This window comes from Narcine bancroftii, chromosome 3 (assembly GCF_036971445.1).
Source record: "Narcine bancroftii isolate sNarBan1 chromosome 3, sNarBan1.hap1, whole genome shotgun sequence".
NCBI classification, from domain to species: Eukaryota; Metazoa; Chordata; class Chondrichthyes; order Torpediniformes; family Narcinidae; genus Narcine; species Narcine bancroftii.
Window position 1 is genome coordinate 328,123,870 of NC_091471.1, and position 19,615 is coordinate 328,143,484.

General features: G+C 52.6%; 1 protein-coding gene across 1 annotated transcript in view; it reads right to left on the reverse strand.

The window, feature by feature from the left end:
• Nucleotides 1-5,517: 5,517 nt before the first annotated feature.
• Nucleotides 5,518-19,615, reverse strand: part of LOC138756875 (forkhead box protein P1-like) — a 54,580-nt gene continuing 40,482 nt past the window's right edge. The window contains exons 13-17 of the mRNA XM_069923269.1: nt 19,412-19,508; nt 17,003-17,079; nt 15,406-15,507; nt 7,332-7,453; nt 5,518-5,944 (exon numbers count right to left, since the gene is read on the reverse strand). Coding sequence (XP_069779370.1) covers nt 5,902-5,944; nt 7,332-7,453; nt 15,406-15,507; nt 17,003-17,079; nt 19,412-19,508 — 441 coding nt within the window. The 3' untranslated portion in view covers nt 5,518-5,901. The remainder of the gene's footprint in view (nt 5,945-7,331; nt 7,454-15,405; nt 15,508-17,002; nt 17,080-19,411; nt 19,509-19,615) is intronic.

Sequence of the window (19,615 nt, forward strand, 5' to 3'; positions counted from 1 at the left end):
CTCTTTCTATCTTATTGATATCTTTCCTATAGTTTGGTGACCAAAACTGCACACAATTCTCCAAATTTGACCTCACCAATGTCTTGTACAACTTTACCATCACATCTGAGCTCCTGTGTTTCATGTTTAACTGCAATATACCGACGTCCTGGACAAACTCAGCATTTATTGGAAACAACTGTGTTTCATGGCGTGAAAATGTGTGTACAACTACATGGGCACTCGTGTTACAATTCAGGCAGGCCTTGAGGAAGGCCTCAGGCCCAAAATGTCAGCTGCATACATTTCCCCAGAAGTAAAAGCCCAATACTGGAGAAACACAACAGGTCAAACTTGGTGAACTTGATGTCGGAGATGCATGAAAACATCAGAAACAGGAGCAAGAAAGTCGAGCCGTACTCCACATTCAAGGGGGCCGTGGCTGATCTGACGATCATCTCCACCCACCTGCCTTTTCACCGTATCCCTCATTTCCCTGACAACGTAAAAATCATCTTAAATAAATCGACTGAGGTCCTCCCCAGTACTTCAATTCCCCGCCCTGGGGGAAAAGCATCTCCATCATAAATCTACTCCCCTGGATCTTGAGGCGATGTCCCCTTGTTCTGGTCTCCCCCACCAATGGGAACTTACCCACCTCTATCTGATCCATGCCTTTCATCATTTTATACATTTCTATCAGATCCCCTCTCATTCGTCTAAATTCCAATGAGTCCAGCCCCAGACGCCACAATCTCTCCTTGTGGGCCAACCCCCTCATCCCTGGAATCAACCTCCTCTGCACCACCTCCAAAACCAGTTTGCCCTCCCTCAAGTCAGGAGACAAGAACGGCACCCAGTTCTCCAGGACCTTGTGCAGTTGCAAAAGAACCTCCCGGATCCTAAACAATGACCTTGCAGTAGAAGAGTAAAAAAATGATTGTTTGTTTATATCTGATACTCTCCAACCAGATGGCATTAACCTCTGCGAGATCACTCCCTGTTCTCCCTCTCTTCCCTACCCTCCAGCGCTCCACCCTGTTCCATCTCCATTCACAGAGCCCTCCCTCCCTGATCCACCATTTTGTTTGGACGCCTGCTGACATTTTGCTTGCCCCTTGACGAAGGGCTCAAGCCCCGAGACACGACTGATGTATCTTTATCTAACGTGGGCCCATGATGGCGGTGCCTGTGATGGGCAGCGGCCCAGCGGGGTTTTTCAGACTGGGGGGGGGGAGAAGTAGAGGGACCAGTGCAGGGCACTAGAAAACCGGGGGCGAGGAGGGGGAAGACGACCACTGTTGGAATCTAGGGGGTTAAAACATTATGAAAGAAATGATTAATTAATAATTTTATATTTACTGCATGGTTCAGGGGAAAAGAGGAATGTGATTAAGTGGCAATCACAGCATGGAGCAAAGTTGGCTGAGCAAAATTGTCTGCTTCCAAAATACAGGGAGAGGAAATGCATAAAACGATTTAGGAGGAATGCTCAAACTGAAGGAGGTGGTGGGTAGCACAGGAGACACAGGCCAGACCAGAACAAAGAATGGCTGCAAGAAACAAAGGGAATGGAAAACCAGTCTAGGAGGAAGATTAAGGCATGAGGAGGTGTTAAAGAGAAGAGCAGAAATTGGCCAGACAGGAACAGAATGGTGATCAGAAATATCTGGGGATTAATTAATTTCTGATCAAAACAACAGGATAGTCTGGCCTGGACGATTAAGATGGGAGTGCTACACCCCAGATATCTGCAAAACAGGAGATGACTTGTGATAACCCTTATGCAAAAAAATCTAGCAAAGGAAGACAACTTTTGTCAGAAACAAAGAGAATGGAATCAGTAAGAAGGCTAAGACAGAAGGAGGTGTTGAGTAGAACAGAAGAATATGGCCAGATGAGAACAAAGAAATAATTAGAAATATCTGGGGTATGAATTGATTTCTGATCAAAACAACAGGATATTCTGACCTTGAGGATTAAGATGGGAGCTCTACACCCCAGATAACTGCAGAGCAGGAAATTACTTGTGATAAATCTTATGCAAGAAATCTAGCAAAGAAAGCCAACTTTTGTTCTGTATGATAAGGTTGATTTATATAAACTGAGCCAACTGGACAATAGGGGTCAGTCTTGGGGAATAGCTCACTGTGCAGGTGACCTATGAACTAAGGACTGACCCAGAGCTCTGTTAAGTTTTATTCTTGTGCTGTGTAATAAATTGACTGTTGAACCAAACACCTTCTCCTATCACTTCATTTAAAGAACACGCTGGACTCAGACTACACATAGACTAAATTAAGAGTAAGGTAAAGCCAGAGTCCGACACCACCCATCTAAGCAGAAGCAGAGAAGAGCCGCGGTGACGATGACCGCGGCGGCAGGCCAGTGAGGGGGGGTTGGGAGGGGGGGGGGGGTGGCACTGCAGTGGAACCGCACAGGCAGCGGAGCTGCTGGCAACTCGGTGGGGGGGGGGGGGGGGGTGCGTGCGAGGGACCTACGCCTGGGGCTGGAATGAAAGCCTGAGTGGGGGTAGGGAGGAGAGATGTGCTGGGTGTCTCTCATGCTTGGAGGGGGCGGGGGGAGCCACATGCAAGACTCCAGATCCCTTTATCGCCCTGTAACCTTGCAGAACATGCCATGTTGCACCAAAACGCCCGGCGCCCCTTGCAGCACGAGAGGAAGAGAATGCCCCCCTCTCAGAAATGGCGAATGCTTGTGGATTCGTCGTCCAGCGCTTCTGCAGCCACACGGGCTCGTTCCACCGGCTGCCCGAGCTCCGGGCTTGAACATCAGCGCTCGAGGCCCCTTCTTGCCCTCTCAGTTCCCAGCACAAACCCCCCTCCTCATCGGTGAGCCTATTTATGCCCGTGCTGAGCCCCTAGGCTGGTCTCCTTGTAGGGTTCCCATATCAACCAGGGTGGGGGGTGCCCTGCCCTGGCCCCCCCTGCCCCAAGATCCCAACAAACACAGGATTCCCCTTGTCCTCACCCACCCCAACCCCTCCTCCACTTCCAGAATTTCCCTCAACCACCAAGTGACCCTGCAGCCAGATGCATCTTCCCCTCATCAGGACCACTCCCTCGTGCACCCTCCCTGCCGATCGCCCCTGTGACCGCAGGAGATGGTCCACTTGCATCCACACCCCCTCCCTCCCCACCGGCGATTGGGGCCCCCAGACAGCCCCTTCCGAGCGAAGCAACACTTCACTTCTGTGCCCACGGGAGTCGCCCACTGCGTCTGGTGCTCCCGTCGTGGCCCCCTCGATGTCAGGGAGATTGCCGAGCACCTTCGCTCTGTCCACGTCAGCGTTGGGGCCCTCCTTGTGGCCGACCGCTTCGATTCTGTGCCCCACTTCCACATCCTCCTGTCTGCTCCCACCCGGACATTGGAGACGACTAATGTTCCTTCCAACCGGACGGAACTCAGGTCTCTGGTTTGTTAGCTCGCTCCCCTTCTCCGTCCCCCACCCTCCCTGATCCACCTATGATCTGTGGGATGGCGGTCCTGCCCCTGCCCGTCCAACCCCCTGACATTTTGTCCACGCCTTGATGAAGCCCGTTACGTTGCTACATAATGGACGCTGTTCGACCTGCTGAGTTTCGCCAACTTTTTTTTACTTCAACCACGGGGACCGCAGCCTTTCAGCTGTCGGGGAGGGAGGGAGGGACGTTGCCGGTGTCGGGGAGGGGGGGACGTTGCCGGTGTCGGGGAGGGGGGGACGTTGCCGGTGTCGGGGAGGGAGGGGGGACCTTGCCGGTGTCGGGGAGGGAGGGGGGGACCTTGCCGGTGTCGGGGAGGGAGGGGGGACCTTGCCGGTGTCGGGGAGGGAGGGGGGACCTTGCCGGTGTCGGGGAGGGAGGGGGGACCTTGCCGGTGTCGGGGAGGGAGGGGGACCTTGCCGGTGTCGGGGAGGGAGGGGGGACCTTGCCGGTGTCGGGGAGGGAGGGGGACCTTGCCGGTGTCGGGGAGGGAGGGGGACCTTGCCGGTGTCGGGGAGGGAGGGGGTACCTTGCCGGTGTCGGGGAGGGAGGGAGGGGGGGACCTTGCCGGTGTCGGGGAGGGAGGGAGGGGGGGACCTTGCCGGTGTCGGGGAGGGAGGGAGGGGGGGGACCTTGCCGGTGTCGGGGAGGGAGGGGGGGACCTTGCCGGTGTCGGGGAGGGAGGGGGGGACCTTGCCGGTGTCGGGGAGGGAGGGGGGGACCTTGCCGGTGTCGGGGAGGGAGGGGGGGACCTTGCCGGTGTCGGGGAGGGAGGGGGGGACCTTGCCGGTGAGGACCTTGCCGGTGTCGGGGAGGGAGGGGGGGACCTTGCCGGTGTCGGGGAGGGAGGGGGGGACCTTGCCGGTGTCGGGGAGGGAGGGGGGACCTTGCCGGTGTCGGGGAGGGAGGGGGGGACCTTGCCGGTGTCGGGGAGGGAGGGGGGACCTTGCCGGTGTCGGGGAGGACCTTGCCGGTGTCGGGGAGGGAGGGGGGGACCTTGCCGGTGTCGGGGAGGGAGGGGGGGACCTTGCCGGTGTCGGGGAGGGAGGGGGGGACCTTGCCGGTGTCGGGGAGGGAGGGGGGGACCTTGCCGGTGTCGGGGAGGGAGGGGGGGACCTTGCCGGTGTCGGGGAGGGAGGGGGGACCTTGCCGGTGTCGGGGAGGGAGGGGGGACCTTGCCGGTGTCGGGGAGGGAGGGGGGGACCTTGCCGGTGTCGGGGAGGGAGGGGGGGACCTTGCCGGTGTCGGGGAGGGAGGGGGGGACCTTGCCGGTGTCGGGGAGGGAGGGGGGGACCTTGCCGGTGTCGGGGAGGGAGGGGGGGACCTTGCCGGTGTCGGGGAGGGAGGGGGGGACCTTGCCGGTGTCGGGGAGGGAGGGGGGGACCTTGCCGGTGTCGGGGAGGGAGGGGGGGACCTTGCCGGTGTCGGGGAGGGAGGGGGGGACCTTGCCGGTGTCGGGGAGGGAGGGGGGACCTTGCCGGTGTCGGGGAGGGAGGGGGGACCTTGCCGGTGTCGGGGAGGACCTTGCCGGTGTCGGGGAGGACCTTGCCGGTGTCGGGGAGGACCTTGCCGGTGTCGGGGAGGACCTTGCCGGTGTCGGGGAGGACCTTGCCGGTGTCGGGGAGGACCTTGCCGGTGTCGGGGAGGACCTTGCCGGTGTCGGGGAGGGAGGGGGGGACCTTGCCGGTGTCGGGGAGGGAGGGGGGGACCTTGCCGGTGTCGGGGAGGGAGGGGGGGACCTTGCCGGTGTCGGGGAGGGAGGGGGGGACCTTGCCGGTGTCGGGGAGGGAGGGGGGGACCTTGCCGGTGTCGGGGAGGGAGGGGGGGGACCTTGCCGGTGTCGGGGAGGGAGGGGGGGACCTTGCCGGTGTCGGGGAGGGAGGGGGGGACCTTGCCGGTGTCGGGGAGGGAGGGGACCTTGCCGGTGTCGGGGAGGGAGGGGGGGACCTTGCCGGTGTCGGGGAGGGAGGGGGGGACCTTGCCGGTGTCGGGGAGGGAGGGGGGGACCTTGCCGGTGTCGGGGAGGGAGGGGGGGACCTTGCCGGTGTCGGGGAGGGAGGGGGGACCTTGCCGGTGTCGGGGAGGGAGGGGGGGACCTTGCCGGTGTCGGGGAGGGAGGGGGGGACCTTGCCGGTGTCGGGGAGGGAGGGGGGGACCTTGCCGGTGTCGGGGAGGGAGGGGGACCTTGCCGGTGTCGGGGAGGGAGGGGGGGGACCTTGCCGGTGTCGGGGAAAGTGGAGCCAGGGTGGGTCGATCAGTGCCTTGAGGATGCAGATGAAGACGTTGGCGAGCTTTTCTTTTTCCAGGTCCTGGTTTCTTTCCCCCGTCACCGGTCTCTGCCGTGTCGCCCCTCGGTGGGTCCCGACGGAGCTCGAGGGGGGCGGGGGTGAGGTAGAGATCCAGCTGGCCTGTTCTTCGCAGCTTCATCCACCGGCCACGATCACCTCGGGCCCGCCTGTGGGCTCCACCGCGCCTCGGGGTCCCTGTAAAACGGCTGCGGTGAAGGCGGGTGGGAGGTGCGGGCAGGGAGTGGGGGGCGGGGGGGCTCGGGGCACCCGTGGGCGATGGGGACACCGGATCCGGAGAGGAATGGCCGGTTCTAGCGAAGAAGATCCCATCGACACCTTCCTCCCCCAACCCTCAGGGATCGGTCCCGCTCGCTGGCGAAATCAATTGGCTGCTTTAACAGCCCCCACCTTCCCATTGGCTCCTTCCATCGCCTTCTGGGGAAGGGGCCGTGCTTGCCCCCCCCCCCCGGTATCCGCCCCCTCACCAACTGTCCTCCCGAGCCAAGTAATACTTCTTTGTGTCCCCGCCCGCGGGGTCATCGACTGCTCCCGCTGCGAGACGGACAGGAGACTCCCCCCCCCCCCCCCCCACAGATTCATAGGTGAAGCGCTGCCTCAGTTGGAAGGGCTGTTTGGGGCCCCGAATGGCGCTGAGGGAGGGAGGGGGCGGCAAGTGGAGCATCTCCTGCGGCCCCAGGTGGTTGGTGGTTGGGGGGGTGGACGAGGAAGTCACGGAGGGAGTAGTCCCTGCAGAAGGCGGAGGAGTGTCTGGTGGTGGGATCACTTCATAACCTAGATTGGAGGGCCAAGGCCCATTTTAAGTTGTGTCTGTCTGTGGGTATCGGGGATGTAGTGGATATCATTGGTATCATGGTACCTGGCGCCTGTGTCTGTCTGTGTGTGAATTGTGTCTGTGTGTGAACTGTGTGTGTGTATGCGTGTATGTCTGTTGTGTGGGAATAAAGAGACATAATTCCCTGAAAGTGGTGTCAGAGGTGGACAGGGTCGTAAAGATGTTGGGATGTGATGGTAAAGTTGTATAAGACATTGGTGAGGCCAGATTTGGAGAATTGTGTGCAGTTTTGGTCACTGAACTACAGGAAAGATATCAATAAGATAGAAAGAGGGCAGAGAAGATTTATTAGGATGTTGTCCGGACTTCAGGAACTGAGTTACAGGGAAAAGTTAAACAGGTTCAGACTTTATTCCCTGGAGCGTAGAAGAATGAGGGGAGATTCGATCGAGGTATTTAAAATTATGAAGGGGATAGAGAGTGTAAATGTAGGTCGGTGAGATCCAAACCAGAGGACATGGGTTAAGGGTGAAAGGGGAGATGTTTAGGGGGAACTTCTTCACACGGAGAGTGTGGAATGAGCTGAATGCAGGCTCGATTTTAACATTTGAGAAGAATTTGGGCAGTTTTGTGAATGGGAGGGGTTCGGACTGGGTGCAGGTCAGTGGGACGAAGAATGGCTTGGCACAGACTAGAAGGGGGCCTGTTTCTGTGCTGTAGTCTTCTGTGTGTTAGGGCTGGGAGTGGGGCGAGACAGGGAATGAGCGAGACAGCCGGGAGCGTCTGTACCTGCCAGCCTTGCGTGCTTGCCTCCGCTGGTACTCGAGCTCATCCACGGTCCACACTGCCCCCTTCATGTCCTCCAGCCGCACAAAGCACTTGTGCAGGCTGAGGTTGTGACGAACAGCATTCTGCGGAGCAGAGGGAAGGAGAATCTATCATCATGAGCGCGTCACTGGTGTGAATATAGCTCTAAATTCAATTTAAATATATATTTTTAAATGTGGACATGGTGCGGTAACAGGCCTGTCCAGCGCACAAGCCCATGCCACCCAATTGCCACCGGTATGTTTCAAATGGTGGGAGACCCCAGGGAAAATCTCCACAGATAATGGGATAACATACAAACTCCTCACAGACAGCACGGGGATTTGAACCTGTCACCAGTGCTGTAAAGTTGTTAACCCCCACACGCCAACTATGCCGCCCTACGTAAAATGTAATCATCAACGTTCTCAGTGGAGTGGAGTCTGATGCCCATGAGGTCACAGGCCGAGTTAACAGCCCCCTCCAGGCAGGGATGCTGTCCATGGTCCACCTGTAGGAAGGCCAGATCCCCTCAAACACCACACAGAGTGTAGCCCCCTCAGACACCGTACAGAGTGTAGCTGCTGGCGAGCCTCCTTCGCGATGGCATCCACGTGGAGGCTCCAGGGCAGATCCATGGAGATGTTGACCCCCAGGAACTACTTGACCCTCTCCGTTGCTGAGCATTCGATGAGGACCGTGTTCCCCTGCCTCCCTTCTGAAGTCCACAATCGTCTCCTTGGTTTTGCTGACATTGAGCGCAAGGTTGTTGGTGTTGCACTGCTCAACAAGCTGCTGTCTCTCTCGATGAGGAACAGTTTGTTCCCCTGATATCCCCCTCCTTACGCCGTACCCCTCCCATTCTTTGATGTTAAAAGTGAGCCCACATTCAGTTCGTTCCACACTCCCATCACTTGCTGTGTGAAGACGTTCCACCTAAACTTTTCCCCTTTCACCCTTAACCCGTGTCCTTTGGTGGAAAAAGCCGACCTACATTTACTCTGTCGATCCCCCTCATAATTTTAAACACCTCAATCAAATCTCCCCTCATTCCTCTACGCTCCAGGGAATAAAGTCTGAACCTGTTTAACCTTTCCCTGTAACTCAGTTCCTGAAGTCTGGGCAACATCCTAGTAAATCTTCTCTGCCCTCTTTCTATCTTACTGATAGAACTATCTTAGTTCAGTACCAAAACTGCTCACAATTCTCCCAATTTGGCTTCACCAATGTCTTGTACAACTTTACCATAACATCCCAACTCCTGGACTCAGTACTTTGATTTATGAAGGCCAATATGCCAAAAGCTCTTGTGAGAGATGAGTAAAACTAATATGAAAATATGAAAGATGAAGAAAACTAGTATGGATATATGTGTAATGAATAAAGCCAGTATGAATAGGATAAGGGTAGATAATAGAATGTAGAAAGTAAAGTTAGTCTGAATAAGATAAGGGTCTTCTAGCCTTTTAGACAGAATTAGCAAGTTCTGCATATAAGAAGTTAGTAAGCCCTGAGGGTCAGGAAGGTGTGAATAAGGACAATGACATGATGGGACACCGACAGGATACCCCCTGGTCCTCCAAATTCACAGAAACAGGATTGCCTAATGCCAAACTCATCCAGGAGGCAGAAGAATGTAAGGGGGAGGGTACTTCTATACTGAAATAAACTGTATAAAAGTTGGGTGAGCCTCATTGTGTGTGTATTCCCAGGGTAAAGGGAAGCACCCAACTTTGCATTGTTGTATAATAAAAGTTCTTTGTTCTCAATATTTGTCTCGAGCAAATTCTGTGAAGGAACTTCTGTTTCTCACAAATGGGGGCTCGTCCAGGATCCCACTCCCTCCACTGACAGAGTGCCCGACGACGAGGGTAGGTGCACCCCGGCTGATTCAGTTGGACTCACGGACGGCGGATGACTGGTCAGTGGATGAAGTGAGTGATATCCGAGAAGAGGCACTGAGAACAAACGACGGGAGGACGTTAAGGAAGTGCGCTAGGAATAGCTACTGGATCCCGGTAAGAGGAATTTTACTTACCTGTTAGTATGGGAGGTGTGAGTAGCAAAGGAAATAGTCCTAAGGAAGGACGGGACAATCAGATAACTAAGCAAAGTCCGTTAGGATTAATGCTATCTGATTGGGGTGCGGGGAAAACCCACGGGAAAGACAAACAGACCATGGTCAGGTATTGCTCTCTGGAATGGGTTAAAAAACCCGATAAAATGGAATTCGGTATATTGGCCAAAGTTCGGATCCGATGAGGACTGGATGTGAGAGGCATTGAACATCTGGCTCTATCAAAATCAAAGAGATAATATTGAGAGCAGAGAATATCCAGCCTGCTGGCTCAGTGGATCGGTTGATCAACTGGTTTTGAATGAAAAGGAATGTAAGGACAAGAAGGATGAGGAACCTTTTGTCCCTGAAACACAAGGATGGGATGTGTTACATTCCCTTCCTCCACCTTATGCTCCTCCTATGCCGGCTCCTATCTTTCCCCTCTCTCCTATGCTCTACCCTTCTTACCTTCCCCTCTTCCCCCACAGCTAAAGAAAGGAGAATAAAGTAGGGGTGGTATGATGACCTGTTCACAAAGTACTAGATTACCACCTCAATTGACAAGAGAGGGAGGAGACTTTGATTCAAAACAGTGTGAGACCCTCCAGGAGGGAAGGGCAAAACCCTTTGATTCATTTCCCGGAGAGCAGGAATCTAGACATTATAAAGGAGAGGATAAGCCAGAAATTAACTGGATGAGACCTTTATGGGAAGTTCCCATGGGAGGGGGTCTCGGTTTCATAAATGTGCCCCTGACTAGTATGGAGGTGCGTAATTTTAAGAGAGAATGCCCAATAAACAGAAAGGAAAGGCTAAGATTTTGATGCAGGCAGTCAAAGAAGTCGTGGAGGGACAGCAAGGAAAGGGTAGGGGCTGTGTGCCAGCTCCTGGACATTGGGAGGAGCTCCGGGAGTGGGAGAGTAGAGACCAGAGCAGGGGCAAGGGTAGAGGGGAATTCCGGGGACGACGACAGTTCCCTGGACCTCGTAATCCCAGTAGGAATTGGGAAACAGGAGCATTAGTTTGCTACCATTGTAAAAAGGAGGGACATTTTAAGAGAGAATGCCCAATGCGAGCCAGGGAGACGCGATCTTACGCACTGATGTGTTGGAATATAGGGGTTAATTAATCATAGAAAATATGTAGAATATATGCTTATGCACTATTCAGTTTGTATACATGAATTCAGTACCATGTAACAATTTAATATTTACCTCATGGTGAAGGGAAAGAGTAATGTAAGTAAAGGGCAGCCACAGTATGTAGCAAAGTTGGCTGATTACAGTAGGTTTAGAATTGCCTGCTCCCAAAATACAAAAGAGAGGATATGTTGAAACAATTTAGTAGGAAGGTTAAGGCAAAAGGAGGTGTTGATTAGCACAGGAGCCAGACAAGAACAAAGAGAATCCTGACAGAGACTGTCAGAAACAAAGAGAATGGAAACTAACTCAGTAAGAAGGCTAAGACAGAAGGAGGTGTTGAGTAGAACAGAAGAATATGGCCAGATGAGAACAAAGAAATAATTAGAAATATCTGGGGTATGAATTGATTTCTGATCAAAACAACAGGATATTCTGACCTTGAGGATTAAAAAAAAGATGGGAGCTCTTTTTTTTTCTTTGGCTTGGCTTCGCGGACGAAGATTTATGGAGGGGGTAAAAAGTCCACGTCAGCTGCAGGCTCGTTTGTGGCTGACAAGTCCGATGCTCTACACCCCAGATAACTGCAGAGCAGGAAATTACTTGTGATGAATCTTATACAAGAAATCTAGCAAAGGAAGTCAACTTTTGTTCTGTATGATAAGGTTGAGCTATATAAACTGTAGAGACTGGACAGTAGAGGTCAGTCTTGGGGAATAGCTCACTGTGCAGGTGACCTATGAACTAACGACTGAACCAGAGCTCTGTTAAGCTTTATTCTTATGCTGTGTAATAAACTGATTCTCCTATCACTTCATTTAACGAACACGCTGGACTCAGACGACACATAGACTAAATTAAGGGTAGGGTAGGGTAGACAGATGGAAGCAGATTATGAATAGGGGAGGTCACAGTCAATACACACCGTGGGGCTGCACGGAGAACCATTGGTAAATTTAAGCATAGGACCCCACAGTGACAAGATGACCTTTTTAGTAGATTCTGGGGCAGCCCGGTCTAGTATTTTACAACCACCCGAGGGTGTTAAGATAAAGGGGACAGTGATGATTTCGGGAGTAGGAGGAAGAGATTTTATGGTCCCTGTATTAAGGGATGTAAGAATACAAATGGGAGAGAAGATAGTAACTGAGGACATTCTACTGGTTCCCCAAGCTGGAGTTTGTTTGTTAGGACGAGATTTACAGGACCAATTGGCTATCGGCACCAGACCACAGGAATCAGGTATTGGGGTTCAATTGTATGTATTAACCGAGGAGGATCGGGAACTAATAAATCCTGGAGTATGGGCAAAAAGAGGCAATAGAGGAGTGTTAGATATTCCTCCCTTGCAAGTTACTTTAAAAGATCCTGAGCAAGTAATTAGACAAAAGCAGTTCCAATTCCGATGGCTGGCCGAAAGGGGCTGCAGCCAGTAATTGACCAGTTGGTGAAAGATGGTATACTCGAACCTTGTGTGTCATCTTTTAATACCCCTACCCCTGAGGCGAACGACCAGTACATATCCAAATATTTAAAGGGACTTTATGCCTGTCTATACGAATTAAAACGGAAGGGTTTATTAGCTCAAAACCCACCCCTGGAGCATCCTATTCATTTTATTAAATCTGGTGATTGGGTATATGTAAAAGCATGGCAAGATCACCAACTAAAACCTGTCTGGGACGGCCCCTACTGTGTACTTTTGATTACAGGCACTACAGTGCGAACGAAAGAAAAGGGGTGGACTCACATAGAACGAATTAAACAAGCTGCTGATCCACAGACTAAAGACATTGATAATCTACCCTCCACCTGGTGTGCAGTCCTTCATCCTTCTGATCTGAAAGTTACACTACGCCGGGAAAAAGTGCTGTAATGCTTTTACCATTTGCTGTTTTGTTTACTTGTTGGTTCCCAATTTTTGGGAAATCACCAAATTGCTCACAATGTATTAAGTCCTCCTGGAATAGGGGCAGCAGAGGTGACAATTATTTACCTTTAGAATGCAGACAGGGTGCAGGTATAGAGTATAGTCATAGTGGGGTACCTTATTTAGTATGGGTTAATATAGGATCCCAACATGGACCAGGGGAACAGAACGGCCCTAAGGGAGTAGACTTGGTTTGTATTCTGGCCTCTACAGATATTAAAAAGAGGAGTTTTAAAGAGATAGCACAAAGAAGATGGTGGGACAATGACAGACAGAATGTTAGTCAGGATTGTACATGTAGCAGAGATAGAGTGAATACATATGCTAATGTTCACAGACAAGCTGCAACTCGCAGGTTAAGTGACAAGAAACACCCCTCCCCAACTTGGTCTCCTGTAAATCATCCTTTGGGGCACACAGACATTTGGAACGTTAAGAACCACCACTGTAAGGGGAGTTCCAGTTGTAAACGACGTAAGCTGCTCCAGAACACCACAGCTGCTTGGCATTTAAATCGTTTAATCAGACTCCAGCCTTGGAGATCATCACCGAACAGTCAGTGATGGCCCTGAATTTATGGGCTGAAGAAAGACGACAGATACGAGCCACAGTTCAACAAAACCGCCTGGCTCTCGATTACTCGTTGGCTGCTGAAGGCAGCGTTTGTGAAAGACTGGTTAATGACAATGCTCACAACGGTCAGGCGGTTAAAGACACTTCTTCAGGAGTTCGAAAATCTTCCCATGCCCAGGTTCAGACTTGGCAACCTCGGTCCATTGTGGGATGGACTAGACTTTTTATTGGTAACTGGATGGAGTCTGATACCCATAGCCCTTATAGCAGCTGGACTCGCTATTCTGGCCATTATGGTGCTCCCCTGCCAAAAGATGTGTGCAGTATTTAATTCAACAGACCCCTCGTCAGAACACTATAACCCAAAGGATGTATGTTTCCCAAATTCTGTCTGATGATGCTGAGACTGCAGTTCATTTACTGACCCGCTGGGAAAAAGACCAAGTTTACAAGTAATACATTCCAGTTGAGAATTCACGAAGCGTAGCTAAAAGAAAAGTGAGGATTGTGAGAGATGAGTAAAACTAATATGAAAATATAAAAGATGAAGAAAACTAGTATGGATATATGTGTAATGAATAAAGCCAGTATGAATAGGATAAGGATAGATAATAGAATGTTAGTCTGAATAAGATAAGGGTCTTCTAGCCTTAGAATTAGCAAGCCCATAAATTCAGGGCCATCACTGTCTGTTCGGTGATGATCTCCAAGGCTGGAGTCTGATTAAACGATTTAAATGCCAAGCAGCTGTGGTGTTCTGGAGCAGCTTACGTCGTTTACAACTGGAACTCCCCTTACAGTGGTGGTTCTTAACATTCCAAATGTCTGTGTGACCCAAAGGATGATTTACAGGAGACCAAGTTGGGGAGGGGTGTTTCTTGTCACTTAACCTGTGTAAGAAGTTAGTAAGCCCTGAGAGTCCGGAAGGTGTGAATAAGGACAATGGCATGATGGGACACCGACAGGATACCCACTGATCCTCCAAGTTCACAAAAACAGCACGTAGGCAGACAGGATTGCCTAATGCCAAACTCATCCAGGAGGCAGAAGAATGTAAGGGGGAGGGTGCTTCTAGACTGAAATGAACTGTATAAAAGTTGGGTGAGCCCCAGTGTGTGTGTGTGTATTCCCAGGGTAAGGGGAAGCACCCAACTTTGCATTGTTGTATAATAAAAGTTCTTTGTTCTCAATTTTTGTCTCAAGCAAATTCTGTGAAGGTACTTCTGTTTCTCGCACTCTCTTTATGACCCTGTCCACCTGTGACGCCACTTTCAGGGAATTATGTCTCTGGATTCCCAGATCCCTCTGTTCTCCCTCAGTGCCCGACCGTTCACCGTGTACGCCCTTTCTTGGTATGTCCTTCCAAAATGCAACACCTCACACTGGTCTGCATTGAACTCCATCAGCTGTTCCACAGCACCTCCAATCTTAGTGTCATCTGCAAACTTGCTGATCCAATTCCCCACATGATTATCCAGATACAGACAACAAACAACACTAGTCCCAGCACCGATCCCTGAAGCACAGGCCTCCAGTCTGAGTATTTATTCATGTCTTCACGGTATGAGTAAAAAAGACCGTCAACTTGTATTAAAAGGTTGGGGGAGGAGTCCAGACATACAGACAAGACGAGTTAATTAGGTATGATGACAGGAGGGGGGGAAGGTGAGAATTGATTTTGGCTCTGTGAAAGGAGACAAAGGGAAAAGGGGGCGGAAGAGAGAGACAAGAAGATAAAGAGAGAGAGGGAGAGAGACAGGAAGAGAGAAAGACCAAGCTGGGGGAAAGGAGACAGGGACCAAGAATGGGGGAGAAGGGGCGGATTTCTAATGGAAACCGGAAAAGTTGATGTTAATGCCATCCGTTTGGAGGGGGCCGAAACGGAAGATGAGGTGTTGCTCCTCCAATTTGTGGGTGGTCTCAGTCGAGCAGTGCACAAGACTGTGGACAGACACGTTGGCCAGGGAACGGGACGGAGAATTGAATCGGGCAGCTACCGGGAGATCCGTGCTCTTGCAGTGGTCATGGTCAGAGCCGAGGTGCTCGCCAATGTAGAGGGCACCACAGTGGGAGCAATGGATGACCCACGCGGACCCACAAGGGAGGTGTTGCTTCCCTTCAGCGGCGACCCCCGCCCCCCCACTCCCGTCGACTCCGATCCAATCCAGCACTCCCTGGGGCTTCGCGCACTGACGCAGCCCCAGACGCTCCCCAACCCGCCTTCCCTCCTGTCCCTGCCCCTGAAAAGTGTTCAGGGAAACGCCATCGGAACATCCCTTGAGTTCCCCTCTGGCTCTGGTCCCGAGCTGGACCCTCTCACTGCCACCCACCGCCCCACCGCCCCGGCATCCTCACCTTCCAGGTGGTGGTGTGGCAGCGGAAGTAGGCAAAGCGGCTGGTGAACCAGCGGTAGATTTCGTTCAGTGCGAGCTGACGGTTCGGGGACTCCAGGATCGCCTGCGGGGAGGGGGTGAGGGAGATGGTGACTGACGCAAGAAACGGGGACGAAAAGGGTCTAACAGAGACCCCCAGATCGAATCGAGGGCGGAGACTGGACAAGATAGAGTGTTAGAGTGAGGGGGTGTAGGGGTTACAGTGAGGCGGGAGTGGCGGTTACAGTGAGGAGGGTGTGGGTGTTACAGTGAGGGGGGAGTGGGGGTTACAGTGAGGGGATGTGGGTGTTACAGTGAGGGGGGAGTGGGGGTTACATTGAGGGGATGTGGGTGTTATATTGGGGGGGAGTGGGGGTTACAGTGAGGGGATGTGGGTGTTACAGTGAGGGGGGAGTGGGGGTTACAGTGAGGGGATGTGGGTGTTACAGTGAGGGGGGAGTGGGGGTTACAGTGAGGGGATGTGGGTGTTACAGTGAGGGGGGAGTGGGGGTTACAGTGAGGGGATGTGGGTGTTACAGTGAGGGGGGAGTGGGGGTTACATTGAGGGGATGTGGCTGTTACAGTGAGGGGGACTGTGGGTTACAGTGAGGGGATGTGGGTGTTACAGTGAGGGGAGTGGGGGTTACATTGAGGGGATGTCGGGGTTACTGAGGGGGGAGTGTGGGTTACAGTGAGGGGATGTGGGTGTTACAGTGAGGGGGGAGTGGGGGTTACAGTGAGGGGGGAGTGGAGGTTACAGTGAGGGGATACGGGGGTTACAATGAGGGTGAGTGGGGGTTACAGTGAGGGGATGTGGGGGTTACAGTGAGGGAATGTGGGGGGTTACAGTGAGGGAATGTGGGGGGTTACAGTGAGGGAATGTGGGGGTTACAGTGAGGGGTTGTCGGGGTTACAGTGAGGGGTGACGGGTTTACAGTGAGGGGGAGTGGGGTTACAGTGAGGGTGTGTGGGGGTTACAGTGAGGGGGATGTGAGGGTTACAGTGAGGGGGATGTGGGGGTTACAGTGAGGTGGTGTTGGGGTTACAGTGAGGAGGGAGTGGAGGTTAGAGTGAGGGGATTTGGGGGTTACACTGAGGGAGGGTGGGGGTTACATTGATGGGGAGTGGGGGTTACAGTGAGGGGATACGGGGGTTACAGTGAGGGTGGAGTGGGTTACAATGAGGGTGAGTGGGGGTTACAGTGAGGGGATGTGGGGGTTACAGTGAGGTGTGTGGGGGTTGCAGTGAGGGGATGTGGGGGGTTACAGTGAGGGAATGTGGGGGTTACAGTAAGGGGATGTGGGTGTTACAGTGAGGTGGTATCGGGTTACATTGAGGGTGTGTGGGGGTTACAGTGAGTGGTGGGGGTTACAGTGAGTGGGGTGTTGGGGTTACAGTGTGTGGGGAGTTGGGGTTACAGTGTGTGGGGAGTTGGGGTTAAAGTGAGGGGGTGTGGGGGTTACAGTGAGGGGAGTGTTGGGGTTACAGTGTGGGGGTGTTGGGGCTACAGTGAGGTGGGTGTGGGGGTTACAGTGAGGGGATGTGGGGATTAATGAGATATTTTCCGATTGGGGCCTTACCCATCTGATGAGAGCAGCGTAGGTTAATGGTGGCCGAGCATTACACACTCTGTAGTATTCCAGGTAGGGATTATGCCCTGTAAACATATACACGGTAGCTTTTACATCTTTTCATTTCGAGAGACAAGCCTCACCTGTTTCTGTGTTAACATTTCCTAAACCGCTGAACCTGCTTGTTCATGACAAAGATGGACTGTGGACTTGAGGAATGACTCCCCTCCACTACACATAACAACTCTTGAATGGTGAGAACCAAGTTCCTCGGAGTTCACTCAACGAGTGACCCATCGTGGACACTCAACATCTCCTCTCTGGTCAGGAAGGCGCAACGGTGTCTGTACTTCCTGAGAAGACTGAAGTGGGCAAGGCCACCGCCATGTCAACCTTCCATAGGAGCTCTATTTCGAGCATCCTGGCTGGCTGCATCACAGTGTGGGTATGGTCGCTGCAGAGAAACAGATCGGAGGTCCATTCACAGGACCACAAGAGCGACAGAGAAGTGTCCCTCCCCATCCCAACGATGTGATCGACTGGGATTGTTTTCTGAAGAGGTCACACAAAATCGTCCAGGAGCTCCCCCCCTCCCCCAGACACAACGTCTTTCAGCTGCTCCTGTTGGGGAAGAGATATAGGAGGATCAGAGCCAGGACCACCAGGCTGAGGAACAGCTTCTCCCAGTAACTCTCCACACTTGGAGGACTGTGTTCAGTTCTGGTCACCTCATTGCTGGAAGGATGTGATTGCTCTGGAGAGGGGGCAGAGGATATTCACCAGGAATGGGAAACAAGTCTCAGGAGGCAAGGTTAAACAGAGCTGGGACTTTCCTCTTTGAAGCGTAAAAGGATGAGTGGAGACGATAGAGGTTGACAAGATTCTAAGAGGCAAAGATAGGGTGGATGGCCAGCGCCTGTTTCCCAGGGAAAGATCAGTAACACCAGAGAACATCTGGACAAAATGAAGGGAGGGAGTTTAATGCAGACAAGAGTGAGGTGTTGCATTTTGGAAGGACAAACCCACAAAGACATACACAGTGAATGGTCGGGAACTGAGGAGTGCGGTAGAACAGAGGGATCTGGTAATCTAGAGACATAATTCCCTGAAAGTGGCGTCACAGGTGGACAGGGTCGTAAAGAGAGCTTTTGACACACTGGCCTTCATAAATCAAAGTATCGAGTCCAGGAGTTGGGATGTGATGGTAAAGTTGTATAAGACATTGGTGAGGCCAAATTTGGAGAATTGTGTGCAGTTTTGGTGACCGAACTACAGGAAAGATATCAGTAAGATAGAAAGAGTGCAGAGAAGATTTACCCGGATGTTGCCTGGACTTCAGGAACTGAGTTACAGCGCCAGCAATCAACCCCACACTGTCTGAGGAGTTTGTACGTTCTCCCTGTGTCTACGTCAGTTCCTTTCCCACCCCACCCGGTTGGGGGGGTGGGGGGGCTCCAGTTTCCTCCCATCATTCAAAACGTGCCAGGGTTGTAGATTAATGGGATGAATTTGGGTGGCATGGGCTTGCGGGCCAAAATGGCCTCTTACCTCGCTGGGTCTAAAATTAAAGTATTTCATGAGGTTCCACAAGGTTGGGTTTGAAAATCAAGTGAGCAACAGTGGGTAGAGAGAGCAGTTGCCAAGACTGTAGGGCTGGGAACTGGAGTGCCTCAGAGTTCAGAGCCTTTTATAACCTACTGAAATGATTTGGAGTAAGAATGGGGCCAGAACATGGAACGCGACTGCAGAGTACAGACCCTTTGGTCCTCAATGTGGTGCCAACCCATATATTCCTAATCTTCCCTGCCCCATAACCCTCTATTTTCCTTCCATCTGTGGGCCTGTCTAAGAGTCTCTTAAATGTTCCAGCCTCCACCACTGAGACATCTGGTGAGGCATTCCAGGCCCCCACAACTCTCTGTGTGAAAAAAATTTCCTTCACATTGTACAGTTGTCCTCTGGTGTCTGGGAAACAGGCGCTGGCCGTCCACCCTGTCTACACCTCTCAGAATCTTGTTCACCTCTATCAAGTCTCCCCTCATCCTTCTACACTCCAAAGAGAAAAGTCCCACCAATCCTGGTAAATCTCCTTTGCCCCCTCTCCAAAGCGACCACATTCTTCCTGTAATGAGGTGACCAGAACTGAACACAATCCTCCAAGTGGGGTCTCACCAGAGATTTGTAGAGTTGCAATGTGACCTCTTGACTCCTGAACTCAATCCTCCAACTAATGAAGGATGAATCTTGTAAATTAAACCTTTAAAGTTGGTGAAACACTATTTCCCCACGGACAGATACATGCCCCTGGCCAGTGTGGTGTTGCAGCTGGCATCTTTTGTCACACCAAGGCATTTCACCTCCCCACCACCCCCTCTCACCTATCCCACAGTGACACCCACTGACACCCAGGTGCCTCACCTGTGGGATGACGTCGGCCTTCCTTCTCGCTGCGGCGCTGGTCACTAGGGTTGTCCATGGCCGGAGGGAGCGCGCAGATCTTCACCCAGTCGGAGACCTGCGGCATTCGGAGGGTGGCAATGAGGGGGGGGTGGTGGGGAGAGGGGAGATGTAAAACGGTGACAATTGGGAGCTCGCTCCCGTCAGTCCTGAATCCTGAAGGCT